Source organism: Mobula birostris, chromosome 4 (genome assembly GCF_030028105.1).
Source record: "Mobula birostris isolate sMobBir1 chromosome 4, sMobBir1.hap1, whole genome shotgun sequence".
Classification (NCBI taxonomy): Eukaryota; Metazoa; Chordata; class Chondrichthyes; order Myliobatiformes; family Myliobatidae; genus Mobula; species Mobula birostris.
In genome coordinates this window covers 64,780,811-64,795,732 of record NC_092373.1, presented here as the reverse complement: position 1 = coordinate 64,795,732, position 14,922 = coordinate 64,780,811, and the positions used below count along the sequence as shown (strand labels likewise).

The window sequence follows — 14,922 nt, the reverse complement described above, 5'->3', positions numbered from 1 at the left end:
GAATACACTGTATATGCCAATAGTTATCCATATTTCCGTTTTTATAAAAAAAAAGAACAAACAATGATTAAACAACATTTGCCTTCCATGGCTTGTCACATCCACACTTGCATTTCATTTTCCTCTGTGAATAACTGATTAAAAAAGACAAGTCTTACCAGTTATTAATTACCAAATCAATCATTTAAGCAGCTGAAATGCAACACCTCAGGCAAAGTGCCACACTATAAGGCTCAAGCAGTGCCACAGTCAATAAATTAATCAACTTTTTACTTTGTTTGTATATTATAATTATACACAATTTCAAATACAACTTACAAAATATTTACCCAACTGGAAATTCAAAATTGCTTATTTTTCACTTATTCTCCAAAAAATGCATTTGACCTCAGCTTCCACATGAAATCAATTAAATTCATAATATGGAATAATAAAATGATTAGAATATTTTTGATTAGAAAACACAAGTTTACAGTAAGTGCATACCTTAAATATATAAATAAATCTCAATCAGGAAAATGAGTAATGTCATTTATTCCTGCATGGGATCAAAGTAGTGGATAAGAATTCTGAGCAGAGATAGGCTAGGTGTTCTAAAAACAGGGTTAGAAAGCATTATATTGCACAACAAATACAACATACTACTTTACAGAACAAGAATACTACAATATTTACTCCTGGCAAGATAAGCAGATTTGCATTTGATGCAAATTTGATAAATTACTTCAGCATACAAGTGCTGAGTACATTTGGAAGTACACAGTTATACATCATGATACAACATGGAGGCTAACCAGCTTGGTGAGAATTATTTCATTTACAAGCTCTTAATAATTCAAATAAATTAAAATAGTGTATATAATTTCTAGCAACTCTTCAATCTACAAACAAATCAAGTTAATTTATTAAAAGGCAATTGCACATCTTAATTAGTTCTGCCTCAAAGCACCAAGATAAAAATACTGTAAGAATTTTAATGACAACCTACAGTTTTGAAATACTTAAAAGAGCTTCTATGAACAGAATTTTTATTTTGTGCACCATATGGGTAATTGACCTTTTTTCATATAAATGCGTACATTGAATTGTTTTAAAGTACTTACATCCTGGGTCATCCATTCTGGAAATATTTAGTATAAAGTTTCTTCATTTGTTGAGGTAATATTCAGTATCATTGACAATCATGATTGCATCGTTAGATTTTCAGAGCCCATGTGTAATGCAGAAGTTTGAAGATGCTTGGTAATTCCATACCATCAGTTTGTACTGATTGCACGAGTTAGTTATTTATAAAAATATTTCAGTAGAACAAGCAACAGCACAGTATAGCCTAAAACAAAGATGGCTGAAGATAAACACATGAAAAAATAATTACTAGATTTGTATTGGATTGATCATTACCAGGCTGTCTTAATGGATCAGAGGTGAGAGCTAATAACCCAGAGACTGCAAACACAAATATGATTCTGACAAAATAAAAATTTTCATTTAAAAGTAAATAGCGCCAGTAAAAGTCTCCATGAATCCACTTGATTGCCTTATAAGCCCAACCATTCATTAACATCCCAAACTCTAATCCTCCACCATGACTATTTTCAACACTGGTGGCCCACAAGGCTGCGTCCTCTGCCTCTACAGTTCCCTGTACATTCCAGACTGCAAGTCTGCAGCTGATACTACCGTAGTAGGTTCCATCTAAAATAATGATGCATCTGTGCACAGGAAGATTATAGAGCCTAGTGACATGGTGTCATGACAATAATCTTTCCCTCAATGCCAGAAAAACAAGAGCTGGTTATTGACTTCAGAAAGGGGGCAGAGGGTGGTACACATGCTCTTGTTGACACAAAGAGTACTGAGGTCGAGAGGTTTGAGAATCTCAAGTTACAGGAGTAAACAATAGAGTCCATCCTGCCCAGCCATGTTGGTGCAATGGGCAAGGAAGTTCAAGTCCCTTCACTTTTCAGGAGGCTAAAGAAATTTGGCATGTCACCGTCAACCTCGCTATTATTTATTGATGCAACAGAAGAAGAATACAATCTGGATGCACCAGGGCTTGGTAGGCAACTGTTGTCTGTTTGAAAATTCTAAACCTGCATCATGGAAATTTATAAGTCAAGTAATCTTAACAATATAATGTGTATTCCACATTATTCTTAATAGTGTACATATTCAATGCAATTTCTTGGAATTTAGTGATATTCAACAGGCTGCTAAAGATGACTTTTGTCTCTAAAGATGTAACGAAGATGAACATAAAAGTGTCATGTAAGTGACTTCTATTACATCAAATTTCTATTTTACATATAATGAACTTTGCTAAGTCCAGATTCAGCGATAATGACAATAAGAAAATTCTACTAGTAATTACCTAATATGAAAGGAATTCTGTATATTTATACCAGGATAACTTAATTTAAAAAATGTATAGTAGAAAATAGCAGGCGGAAGTACCTAAAAAGTTGAAGTCTGTATGAACAATTTATCCAATCTAGGCATTTATTTACGTAGACTTCATTTATGTTATATTTTCCTATTAATCACATCAAAACATTCAACGCTGTACTTAGTGTAGAATCTTTAATGTGTATTCCATTGGTTGGCATCATAACAAAGACGCTGGCTGAACTGGATTGATCGTAGTATGACCTTAAAAAGCAGTACAGCAAACAATCTGACATTTACCTCTAATAACAAACCTCAGAACTTAAAAAAAAATCAGTAACCCATTAAGATTAACCTTTTAAACATAAATTATGATAGTTATGTATATATTAAGTGTCCCCAAAAGTTCAGTAAACTTTTTTTAATTAAAAATTTCATCCCAGAAGGGATCACTTGCATCCATTTTCACTCCATTTATAGCACTGGTTGGGGCTTTAAAAGACCAACTCTAATTTAGTTGTGGATACACTGAAAAGTCTCAAGAGAAAGTGTGGGTTATTGAGGTAGCTCCTCAGCCCCACTACCCTATCATTTATTTTCAGCAGATTACCCAGAGATTACCCAGGAAACATTTATTTGGTAGTTACATTGTTTCCACGCAATACATTATATATACATAAAAAAAATTACTGCTGCTAATTAATATCACATATTGATTTTCTGTTGCAGTTTAGAGATAGCCTATCAAGCAGATCATGGTATCCCACAGGTATATGTCATTTTCAATGCTGTGGAAATAAATCTGCTGTAATTAACCAGTACCATCCCTGAAAGAAAATGATATTCCTTGACTAGAAGGTGGGGGTGCTTTTAACTGAGACAGTCATGCATTGTTTGATACCGACAAATTAAAACATAAACTAGAAACAAACTTTCAGCTTATCCACAAATGTAACTAAATAAGAGTTATTCTTTAAAGCTCCCATTATATAAAAAATGCTGTTTCCATGCATTGTCACATCTATCTCAATGTTTCATTTCACATGAATACTAAGATATCATCCAATAGATATTATGACTGTATACATCTTGTGTACAATGCAGATTTTATCTATTTTACTAATATTTTTATTTTGAATTCCCGTCTACAAGTAATGTGATGAAAACAATGCCCTGTACAAGCTACTATTAGCAGAGAGTACAACAGCAAAAAAAATATTATACATTTTATACACACTAATATAAAACTTCAACTTTAGAAGTAACTGGGCATGGACTGCACTTGCCATCGACACAATGAAGAAACTATTAGTATATCATGTTAGTGATGATACAGGCAATTTAATGGGACCCCATACAAAGATTTCCACTGAAAATATTTCCTGCAATAAATTGCATTCAATGGTAAAATACAGCATGTTAAAAAGCACACCTTTTGCCATTTTAAAAATGTGCACACAATTTAGGGGTTTAAAGCCTTCTTCCTAGCAGAATATTACAAAAGCAAGGCAATATGTGAGGCAGCTGCAGTTCATTTAACCAGCTTTATACACCCAATCCTTACAAGCACAGAGGTGCCAAACACTCAGAAAAATTCCTTGACATAAACATTGAGAATCAGGGAAAATGAAATTTGAACAATTGCTTTATTTTTATTGATGGTATTTCACGTTTTCTAAGTTTTATTTTTTTTTACAGTACTGAAAACAAGATGAAAACACATTCACATTTTCCCGAGGAACTCTTAAGGGTGATCTCTACAAGGGCAAAATGGCGAGCAACCAGAAGTTAAGTCCATTTTGTTCAAAAATTATCACAGGGAATAAGGGCTTGATCTGAATAACCTAGTACACTTACTGCAAATTATTTGGAGAAGGTCTTCTTAATATTTTTAAAATGAACTTCTCAGTTCATGCGATTATAAAGTCCAGAAGATAAACTGGTTGAATGCATCTTATGCTACATAAGTGTATACTTTACGATCTTCAGGTGTTCGTGCCAAATATTCTCTCTCAATAAGTCCCTCAATTCTTTTTTTGATTACCACTGGGCTTGGTAAGAAACGAGCTTTCAACTGTTGGGTCACCTATGAATGGAAAGGAGAGAAGGTTAAAATATTAATACTTTTAATATTTTAAAATATTTAATGTAGTCCACTACAACAAACATTGAAATTGTGAAAATGTTTCAATATCTAGTTCTCAAGTGGTTCAGTTTGCATTGCGCTAGTGTGTGAAAATCCTGTATCCCAGTAATATAGTGCAGTAGTTTACAACACATACCCACTGATTTAATAAAAAAAAGGTATCCGTTAGTCTTGTGAGACCATGGATTTGTGCTTTGGAAGGTTTCCAGGGCGCAGGCCTGGGCAAGGTTGTATGGAAGACCGGCAGTTGCCCATTCTGCAAGTCTCCCCTCTCCACGCCACCGATGTGTCCAAGGGAAGGGCAAGGGCCGATACAGCTTGGCCCCAGTGTCATCGCAGAGCAATGTGTTGTTAAGTGCCTTGCTCAAGGACACAACACGCTGCCTCAGCTGAGGCTCAAACTAGCAACCTTCAGATCACTAGACCGATGCCTTATCCACTTGGCCACTGATTTAATTACTGGCTTACTAATTCTATCAATCTTGAAATCTGACAATGAAAACATTAAATGTGCACAGAAATCACTTTACAAAAATTGCATTTTTAAAAGATAAAATTTAAATTTCTTGCACCTCAGCCACCAGAACATTATGTTGCATCTTCTTCCTGGATTTCATGATGCGTACAATCGCAGCCTCAATTTCATGCTTTCTGTCATCATCAACTTTCTGCCGGGTTTCTTTTCTTTCTGGATCAGACTCTCCTTGTTTGGCAGCAACTGGAAGTTAAATCCATTAGCCAAATTTAAGCATTAAGTATCAAATTATACCTTTAATTCACAACACACAGATATCAGCTACATCAATGTGTAGTAAATTTGACATTCCTTTAAGGAAATAATAAATTTCAATTTTCTACTCCAGAAGGCTGTACTTGAAGAGGAAATAATTAAATTTTTGAAAGATCAGAGAAATTAGGACATTGGGGAACTGGCACAGAAGAGGAGATACTGTATGGCTTGGGGGAGATCAGCCATAACCATACTAAATGGTGGGGCAGGCTTGAGGGATTAAGTGGCTAACTCCTACAACTATTTTCTTATATAATACCTTACTTTAAAATGGACCATTAGCTGATAGAATGCAAAAAGTCTAACAAAGTAGATTAAAAAGATTTAAGTTTTTTTGATTAGAAACAGATGATAAATTTGGCCACTGACCAAGTAAGAACACAAGAAGTGGCAACAAGAATAGAAGAAATGGCCTCTGGATCCTGCTCCACCATTTCATAAGGCCAAGCTTTACTTCGATACTATTTTACCATAATTTCCCCATACCCCTTGACTGCTTTGTGGTTCAAATATCCATCAATCAACACCTATATATTTTTAAATATTGTTTTTATAGCACTTTGTACACTGTAAATTCTGGAGATTTACAATCCTGAAAAAAGAAATTCCTCATCACCTGCTAAACAGAAAATGCCTTAACCATAATTAACTTTCCCTCTAATTCTAGATGCTCCTTTAATAGGATATTTTCTCAATACCTGCACTGTCAATCCACTCAGAATTTTGAATGTTTCAATAAAAATCATCTTATCCTTCTAAATCCCAATGAACACACAGGAGCAGAATTAGAGCAACACAAACAAAATGCTGGAGGAACTCAGCAGGCAAAAAGTACAGTCGACATTTTGGGGCTACACACCACAGATGCTGCCTGGCCTGCTGAGTTCCTCCAGTATTTTCTGTGCATTGCTTGGATTTCTAGCATCTGCAGATGTTCTCATTTCTGATAGCAGCAGAATTAGGTCATTGAGTTTGCTATTAATCATTTGATTGTGGCTTATTTATTTTCCTTTTCAACGTCATTCTCTTGCCTTGCTCGCATATCGTTTGACACCCTTACTAACACACACCAAGCTCTCAAATTTTTTCCTCAGGCGAATTCCTTCATTTCAGAAATCAATCATGTGGACTTTCTCTGGACTGCCTACAATGTAACTAAATTTCTAAAATGTGAAGGTCAAAACCGCGAACAGTTCTGAAGTAGTGGTCTCAAAGCAGCACTACGATTTCCCCAGTTTTGCACACCATGTCCCTTCCCCTTTCCTTCCTAATTACTTGCTATAAACACATGCCAAGTGTTTATATTTCATGTCATAGGACCTCCAGATCTTGTTGAATAGTTCTATCTACAACCTCATTCTGTTCGATTAATTTCACTCTTTCACCCCCACCTCAAGAGAATAATTTCATATTTTGTCTTGCAAAAGTCTATAGTGTGCTCAGGAAACTTCATCAAGGTTACTCATGTACATTGCAATTAGTTGAAGATCAGAACTGATAGATTAAATCCAACCCCATGGAGTTAACTCTCCCTCAATCTTGTGCAGACACCATTATATGGAACTTTCAAATGTCTTCTGGAAATCCATATCCATTATATCTTCTAGCTCTCCTCTCTCCTTCATGTTTCTTAACTCTTTCAAGAACAAACCACTGACCCTGCTTGATTGTCTATTTTTTTTCTGTTGTGACTTGAGTCCAGAACTTTTTCCAATGATAGATGCTTGACCAAATAGCCTATGGTGTCCTGACTTCTGTCTTCCAGTCATTGGTCACCTCTTCAGGATCTTGGGAAGTAATTGAGGTAGGTACAATAACTTTAAAAGGTATTTCAGCAGGTACATAGATAGGAAAAAATTAGGAGGGAAATAGGCGAAACATGGGCAAATGGAAGTAGCTTAACTGGTATGAGCTAATTGGGCTGAAGGGCCTGTTTCTCGGTTCAATGACTGAGTTTCTCCAGAGCTTTCTTTTTAAAACGAGTTTGATTTTGGTCTTTCAAAATTGCATAATCATACCTTAACTATAACCACTGTTTTACAAAAGCATAGACTATTTTCTAAACTCGTAGAAAATTCAGAAATCTGAGGTGCAAAAAGAATTGGGAGTCCTCATGCAAGATTCCTTAACTTGCAGGTTGAGTTGATGGTGAGTAAGACAAATGTTAGCACTTATTTTGAGAGTACCAGAATATAGATATATAGATACTTTATTGATCCCAAATGAAATTACAGTGCCACAGTAGCATTACAAGTGCACAGATACAAATATTAGAAGAGAAGTAGAAAGAACTAAAAGTCTTAACAGGAGGTCATCATTTCCCCGGCTATAGGTTGACTCATTATAGAGACTAATGGCTAAGGATAAGAATGACCTCATATAGCACTCTTTGGAGCAGCACAGTTGTCTTAGACTATTATTAAAAGTGTTCCTCTGTCCAGCCAGAGGGTGAGAAACATTGTCCAGAATTGCCAGGACTTTCCATAGGGTGCTTTATTCTACCAGTGCATCCAGTTTGACTCCTACAAACACAGCCAGCCTTTCTAATCAGTTTATTGAGCCTGTTGTTATCACCTGTGTTGATGCCATGACCCCAGCACACCACTGCATAGAAGATTGTACTGGAGACAAAAGATTGGTATAATATGTGAAAGGGAAGCCTGCATACTCCAAAGCATTATCAAAGCAAGGATATAATGCACAGTTGAGGCCTCACTTGGAGTAGTGTGTAGTAGTTTTGGGCCCCGACACAAGAAAGGATATGCCGACATTGGAGAGGGTTCAGAGAAGGCTCATGAGAATGATTCCGGGAATTAAAGGGTCACCGTATGAGGACAGTTGGATGGCTTTGGGCTTGTACTCTCTGGAATGTAGATGAATGAAGGGGTGGAAATACTACAGAAACCTATTGAATGCCAAAAGGCCTAAATATAGGGATCATGAGAAGATGTTTTTTTTAAATTACTAATTTTTTATTGCAACACCAACAAATTACATTCAATACAACCAGTTGCCGATTACATTCTGACTGTTTATCCCAACCACTCCCCAACCTTCATCACCATCCCCCCTCCACTCCTCTTCTCCCCACCATCCCTCTCCCCTCCACCAACCAACTGAATAGTAGTGCATACACAGACAAAGCATTCCTATTTTATACAATAGTAAGATTTTCTAATTTATCTGTGTTGCTCATCTTCCCCTGAATCTGTTGTTGTAAGTTGGTGGTAGAGCCCTGAGTTACCCTCTTTCCACCACCACCCCCCCATTCAACCCTTTACTTTGTAACATCTGTGAGTGTCACTTAGCAATGTCAGACACTGAACAATAACCACCCCCCGGTAGCATCAACAAATTAGAAAGGCAAAGCAGTTCTCATAGACAATTATATCAAAGAGACAAGAAAAAAAAAACCTGGACAAACCCATTACCCTATACAATTAAAACCATTTCTGTCTCAAATATAATATACCATATAATCAAGACCCCATTAGCTCTCTTTCAAGAAACTGTTGCTTTAATAAACGGTCACTTAGCGATGGCGCCAGTGACGTCTTATCTGGTGCCCAGGAATGAAACCAAGTCTACTGGAGACATAACCCAAAATGAATATGTACAACTAAAGTTATTCAGAATCAGAACAAATTGCTGTTTTTCAACTTCATTCTTGACGAGGTATGACATTTGGCTATATTGAATATCACCTTACCATGTTACCCTTGTACTAACAAGTTAACTGAGCCATTACCTTAAAACTCTGACCTGCAATACTCAGAGACAAATTGGCCCCTTAATTAACTAAATACAAAAGTGCAAGGAATGACTGTCCAATAAAAGAATAACCAGAAAACTTCACACCTAGGACGTTAACTTGCCCGTGCCTGTTAGATTGCGCATACAGGCTGGTCCAAGCTCTTAATGCAGTTCCATCTCCTCCCGAGGGGTGTGTGGACTTTGCCCAGGGTCTTCTTCCATATCTCTCAGCACTGATGATTTCAGAGCTTCTTTCGTTTCCTCTGCCGAGTTAAACGACATCTTCATGCCCTTAATATTCACTCTCAAAATCGCCGGGTATATAAGGAACGAGTCGATCCCTTTCTGTCGAAGCTTAGCGCGGATCTCCTTGTATCCCTGCCGTTCCTGCATCGTGCCAAGGCTGTAGTTGGCGAAGAACCACAGTTGGGTGCCATCCAGGAGAGTAGGTTTGGCTTTCCTCGTGCCCTCCAGGATAGCCTGCCGGTCGATGTACCGTAGAAGCCTAAAAAACCATGGTCCACAGTCTTAAGGTATTGTTGGCAAAGATCCTATGTGCTCTATCAATCTCCAATGGAGTGCTGTGGGAATTCTTGAGCGCTGGAATCCAATTATGCAGCACCTCCTGGAGGTAACCTCTTGAATCGTCGCCCTCAGCACTAGTCGGTAAGTTGACCAGCCACACATTGTTTCTCCTGGATTTATCCTCCAAGTCGTTTAGCTTCTTCCATATCTTAGTCACCTCCAAGAGACAGGAGTTAGTAACCTTCTCATTCTTGCGTAAGCAAACCTGAATGTTGTCTACTTTGTTGAAGACCGTGCTAAACTTTTTAGCGTGAATGTTCGCTTGCTCCTTTAATGACCGGAAAATGTTGCCATTCTCTGCCATATGCTTCTGTATGGGATTGAGAGCCTTTTCCAGCGACTCCTTTAGCATGTGGGCTACCGCTTCTTGCAGCGATTCTATCTCCGTTGCCATTGTTTGCTTAGTTAGCATGGCTATTTCCTCGGATGAATCACTAGCTTGGTGTTGTCTGCTGGTATCTTGTTTCCTGGTTGAATTTCGATCTTTTTTTGAGGTCATGTCTTTAGTTAGATCTTTCCCCAACTCAATCTTGTATTAAGACCATCTATGAGCCCTAAAGAACTTGAAAGAGGGTTATATGTTAGCGCTCAGAGCTGTGCTGCCATCTTGCCTCGTGCCTCACCGGAAGTCCATGAGAAGATGTTTATGATAATGGAGGAAACATCTTCAATTTAGAATGGAGATAAGGAGGAATTTCTTTAGCCAGAGTGTGGTGAATCTGAGAAATCATTGCCACAGTCGGCCTTGGGAGACCAGGTCATTGGATGTATTTAAGGCAGAGATTGATAGGCTCTTGATTAATAAGAGCATGAAAGGTTATGGGAAGAAGAAAGGAGATGAATCAGAATCAGGTCTAATATCACCGGCATGTGTCGTAAAATTTGTTGCCTTTGCGGCAGCCATGGAATAATAGAAAAAACATGAATCACAGTAAAAAAAAATATACACACACACAGGCATGTAAATGTTTGGGCACCCCTGGTCAAAAATTCTGTTACTGTGAATAGTTAAGTGAGTAGAAGATGAACTGATCTCCAAAAGTCATGAAGTTAAAGATGAAACATTCTTTTCAACATTTTAAGCAAGATTAGTGTACAATTTTTGTTTTGTACAATTTTAGAGTGGAAAAAAAAAAGGAAAGGAGCACCATGCAAAAGTTTGGGCACCCCAAGAGATTTGAGCTCTCAGATAACTTTTACCAAGGTCTCAGACCTTAATTAGCTTGTTAGGGCTATGGCTTGTTCACAGTCATCGTTAGGGAAGGCCAGGTGTTGCAAATTTCAAAGATTTATAGATACCCTGACTCCACAAACCTTGTCCCAACAATCAGCAGCCATGGGCTCCTCTAAGCAGCTGCCTAGCACTTTGAAAATTAAAATAAATGATGCCCACAAAGCAGGAGAAGACTATAAGAAGATAGCAAAGCGTTTTCAGGTAGCTGTTTCCTCAGTTCGTAATGTAATTAAGAAATGGCAGTTAACAGGAATGGTAGAGGTCAAGTTGAGGTCTGGAAGACCAAGAAAACTTTCCGAGAGCACTGCTCATAGGATTGCTAGCAAGGCAAATCAAAACCCCCATTTGATTGCAAAAGACCTTCAGGAAGATGTAGTAGACTCTGGAATGGTGGTGCACTGTTCTACTGTGCAACGACACCTGCACAAATATGACCTTCATGGAACAGTCATCAGAAGAAAACCTTTCCTGTGTCCACACCACAAAATTCAGTGGCAGAAGTTTGCAAAGGAACATCTAAACAAGCCTGATGCAATTTGGAACCAAATCCTGTGGACTGATGGAGTTAAAACAGAACTTCTTGGCTGCAATGAGCAAAGGTATGTTTGGAGAAAAAAGGGTGCAGAATTTCATGGAAACAACACTTCTCCAACTGTTGAGCATGGGGGTGGATCGATCATGCTTTGGGCTTGTGTTGCAGCCAGTGGCACAGGGAACATTTCAGTGATAGAGGGAAGAATGAATTCAATTAAATACCAGCAAATTCTGGAAGCAAACATCACACCGTCTGTAAAAAAACTGAAGTTGAAAAGAGGACGGCTTCTACAACAGGATAATGATCCTAAACACACCTCAAAATCCACAACAGACTACCTCAAGAGGCGCAAACTGGAGGTTTTGCCATGGCCCTCACAGTCTCCCGACCTAAACATCATCGAAAATCTGTGGATAGACCTCAAAAGAGCAGTGCATGCAAGAAGGCCCAAGAATCTCACAGAACTAGAAGCCTTTTGCAAGGAAGAATGGGCAAAAATCCTCCAAGAATTGAAAGACTTTCAGCTGGCTACAGAAAGCATTTACAAGCTGTGATACTTGCCAAAGGGGATGTTACTAAGTACTGACCATGCAGGGTGCCCAAACTTTCGCTTCGGGCCCTTTTCCTTTTTTGTTATTTTGAAACTGTAAAAGACGGAAATAAAAAAGTAATCTTGCTTAAAATATTAAAAAAATGTGTCATCTTTAGCTTTATGCCTTTTGGAAATCAGGTCATCTTTTACTCACCTAGCTATCCCTGTCTTAGGTCAGTTAGGATCACTACTTTATTTTAAGAATGTGAAATGTCAGAATAATAGTGGAGAGAATGATTTACTTCAGCTTTTATTTCTTTCATCACATTCCCAGTGGGTTAGAAGTCTACAAACACTTTGTTAGTATTTGGTAGTGTTGCCTTTAAATTCTTTAACTTGGGTCAAACATTTTGGGTAGCCTTCCACAAGCTTCTCACAATAAGTTGCTGGAATTTTGTTCCATTCCTCCAGACAGAACTGGTGTAACTGAGTCAGGTTTGTAGGCCTCTTTGCATGCACATGCTTTTACAGTTCTGCCCACAAATTTTCTATCGGATTGAGGTCAGGGCTTTGTGATGGCCACTCCAATACCTTGACTTTGTTGTCCTTAAGCAATTTTACCACAACTTTGGAGGTATGCTTGGGGTCATTGTCCATCTGGAAGACTCATTTTGATTAGATTAGATTATGAGGACACTCAGTCCTCATTTACTGTCATTTAGAAATGCATGCATTAAAAAAAGATACAAAGTCCCTCCAGAATGATATCACAAGAAAACACAGGACAAACCAAGACTAAAACTGACAAAACCACATAATTATAATATATAGTTACAACAGGGCAAAGCAATGAGCAGACCATGGGCACAGTAAAAAAAAAAAAGTCTCTAAGTCCCAACAGACTCATCATCTCAAGCAGGTGGCAAAAGGGAGGAAAGTTTTCCCTCCCAAGCGCCAACTTGCTGATGCAGCACCATTGGAAGCACCCAACCGCACCGGACTCTGAGTCTGTCCGAAAACTTCGAGCCTCTGACCAGCCCCTCTGACACAGCCTCTCCGAGCACCATCCTCTGCTAAGCGCTTCGACCCCGCCCCAGCCGCCGAGCAACAAGCAAAGCCAAGGACTCGGGGCCTTCCCCTCTGGATATTCTGGACCACACAGCAGCAGCGAAGCAGGCATTTCAGAAGTTTCACCAGATGTTCCTCTGTGCTCTCATGTCCGTCTCCATCAAATCAGGATTGTGCACAGCACCCTACTTGACAAATAACAGACATCACCATCGGAGTGGCTGCTGCAAGCTGCGTTGCGCCACGATCTTCCCCTCCCGAGCTTTAACTTCCAGGCTGATGTCTTGAGATGTTGCTTCAATATATCCACAAAATTTTCCTTCCTCATGATGCTATCTATTTTGTGAAGTGCACCAGTCCCTCCTGCAAAGCACCCCCACAACATGATGCTGCCACCCCCATGCTTCACGATTGGGATGGTGTTCTTCGGCTTGCAAGCCTCACCCTTTTTCCTCCAAACATAACGATGCTCATTATGGCCAAACAGTTAAATTTTTGTTTCATCAGACCAGAGGACATTTCTCCAAAAAGTAAGATCTTTGTCCCCATGTGCACTTGCAAACTGTACTCTGGGTTTTTAATGGCAATTTTGGAGCAGTGGCTTCTTCCTTGCTGAGCAGCCTTTCAGGTTATGTTGAGAAAGGACTTGTTTTACTGTGGATATAGATACTTGTCTACCTGTTTCCTCCAGCATCTTCACAAGGTCCTTTGCTGTTGTTCTGGGATTGATTTGCACTTTTCATGCCAAAGTACGTTCATCTCTAGGAGACAGAATGCATCTCCTTCTTGAGCAGTATGACAGCTGCGTGGTCCCATGGTCTTTATACTTGCGTACTATTGTTTGTACAGATGAACATGGTACCTTCAGGCATTTTGGAAAATGCTCCCAAGGATGAACCAGACTTGTGGAGGTCCACAATTTCTTTTTCTGAGGTCTTGGCTGATTTCTTTTGATTTTGTTTGCAAACTTCTGACCCACTGGAATTGTGATATAGTCAATTAAAAGTGAAATAATCTGTCTGTAAACAATTGTTGGAAAAATTACTCGTGTCATACACAAAGTAGATGTCCTTAACGTCTTGCCAAAACTATAGTTTGCTAATATGAAATCTGTGGAGTGGTTAAACAACGAGTTTTAATGACTTCAACCTAAGCGTATGTAAACTTCTGACTTCAACTGTGTATACACACACACACGTAGTTAAATTAAATTAGTGCAAAATGGGGTTGAGAAAATATGGTCTGAATGGCCTAAATCTGCTCCCGTCTCTTAAGGACTGAAATCTGTTTCACCCATTTTGTCAGCATTGCATCAAGTATCAGCAGAAATCAGATTCTCACAAAAAGACCACAGAATTCATTTGAAAGCAAATTAACAATTTAATGCATCCAAGAGTATATTTGTAATGCATTTTCTGCAATGTTTCCCCCCGCACATTAACTGCAATTATTCTCTAATTTAACATGACTGCAGGCACAATAGTGCAGTATATTGCAGTACAACTAACAAGTGTATGAATGTGGAATTAAGATAAAATACAAGCCCTCCACCCAGCCACAATACTGATAATTTTCTTGCAGTAATTGAATATGCATGAAAAATGAACAGGCACTGAAGAGGACCTGTGAATCTACGACTCTGCTGGAGGCCAAAGATGGACCTATCCTGGGGTTAGAGGACTGTGTATGTGCCTGGGAGTGAGGAATGGGACTTGTTTCACTTTTGTTGCTTGGCATGTTCTGTTTCGCTGTGATCTTGGTTGTTCTGCTGAGCACTGTGGGCATGCTACGCGGGCGTGAGAGTGTGTGGTGACACTTGCGGGGCTGCCTCAGCACATTCTTGGGTGTGTTGGATGTTAACACAAATGAAACGTTTCACTGTGTTTCAATACAC

General features: G+C 38.7%; 2 protein-coding genes across 5 annotated transcripts in view; both read right to left on the bottom strand.

Annotated features, from left to right (window-relative positions):
* The window catches only part of LOC140196373 (protein FAM124B), a 38,525-nt gene extending 36,697 nt beyond the window's left edge, over nt 1–1,828 (bottom strand). For 3 of the 4 annotated variants that reach the window (XM_072255465.1, XM_072255466.1, XM_072255469.1), the window contains exon 1: nt 1,104–1,828. The gene's annotated coding sequence lies outside the window, so the exon portion shown is untranslated. The remainder of the gene's footprint in view (nt 1–1,103) is intronic. The other variant, XM_072255471.1, reaches the window with a different exon arrangement.
* A 2,184-nt stretch (nt 1,829–4,012) lies between these two features.
* cul3b (cullin 3b) overlaps nt 4,013–14,922 on the bottom strand; it is a 109,898-nt gene continuing 98,988 nt past the window's right edge. Inside the window, exons 15-16 of the mRNA XM_072255463.1 lie at nt 5,104–5,249; nt 4,013–4,471 (exon numbers count right to left, since the gene is read on the bottom strand). Coding sequence (XP_072111564.1) covers nt 4,340–4,471; nt 5,104–5,249 — 278 coding nt within the window. The 3' untranslated portion in view covers nt 4,013–4,339. The remainder of the gene's footprint in view (nt 4,472–5,103; nt 5,250–14,922) is intronic.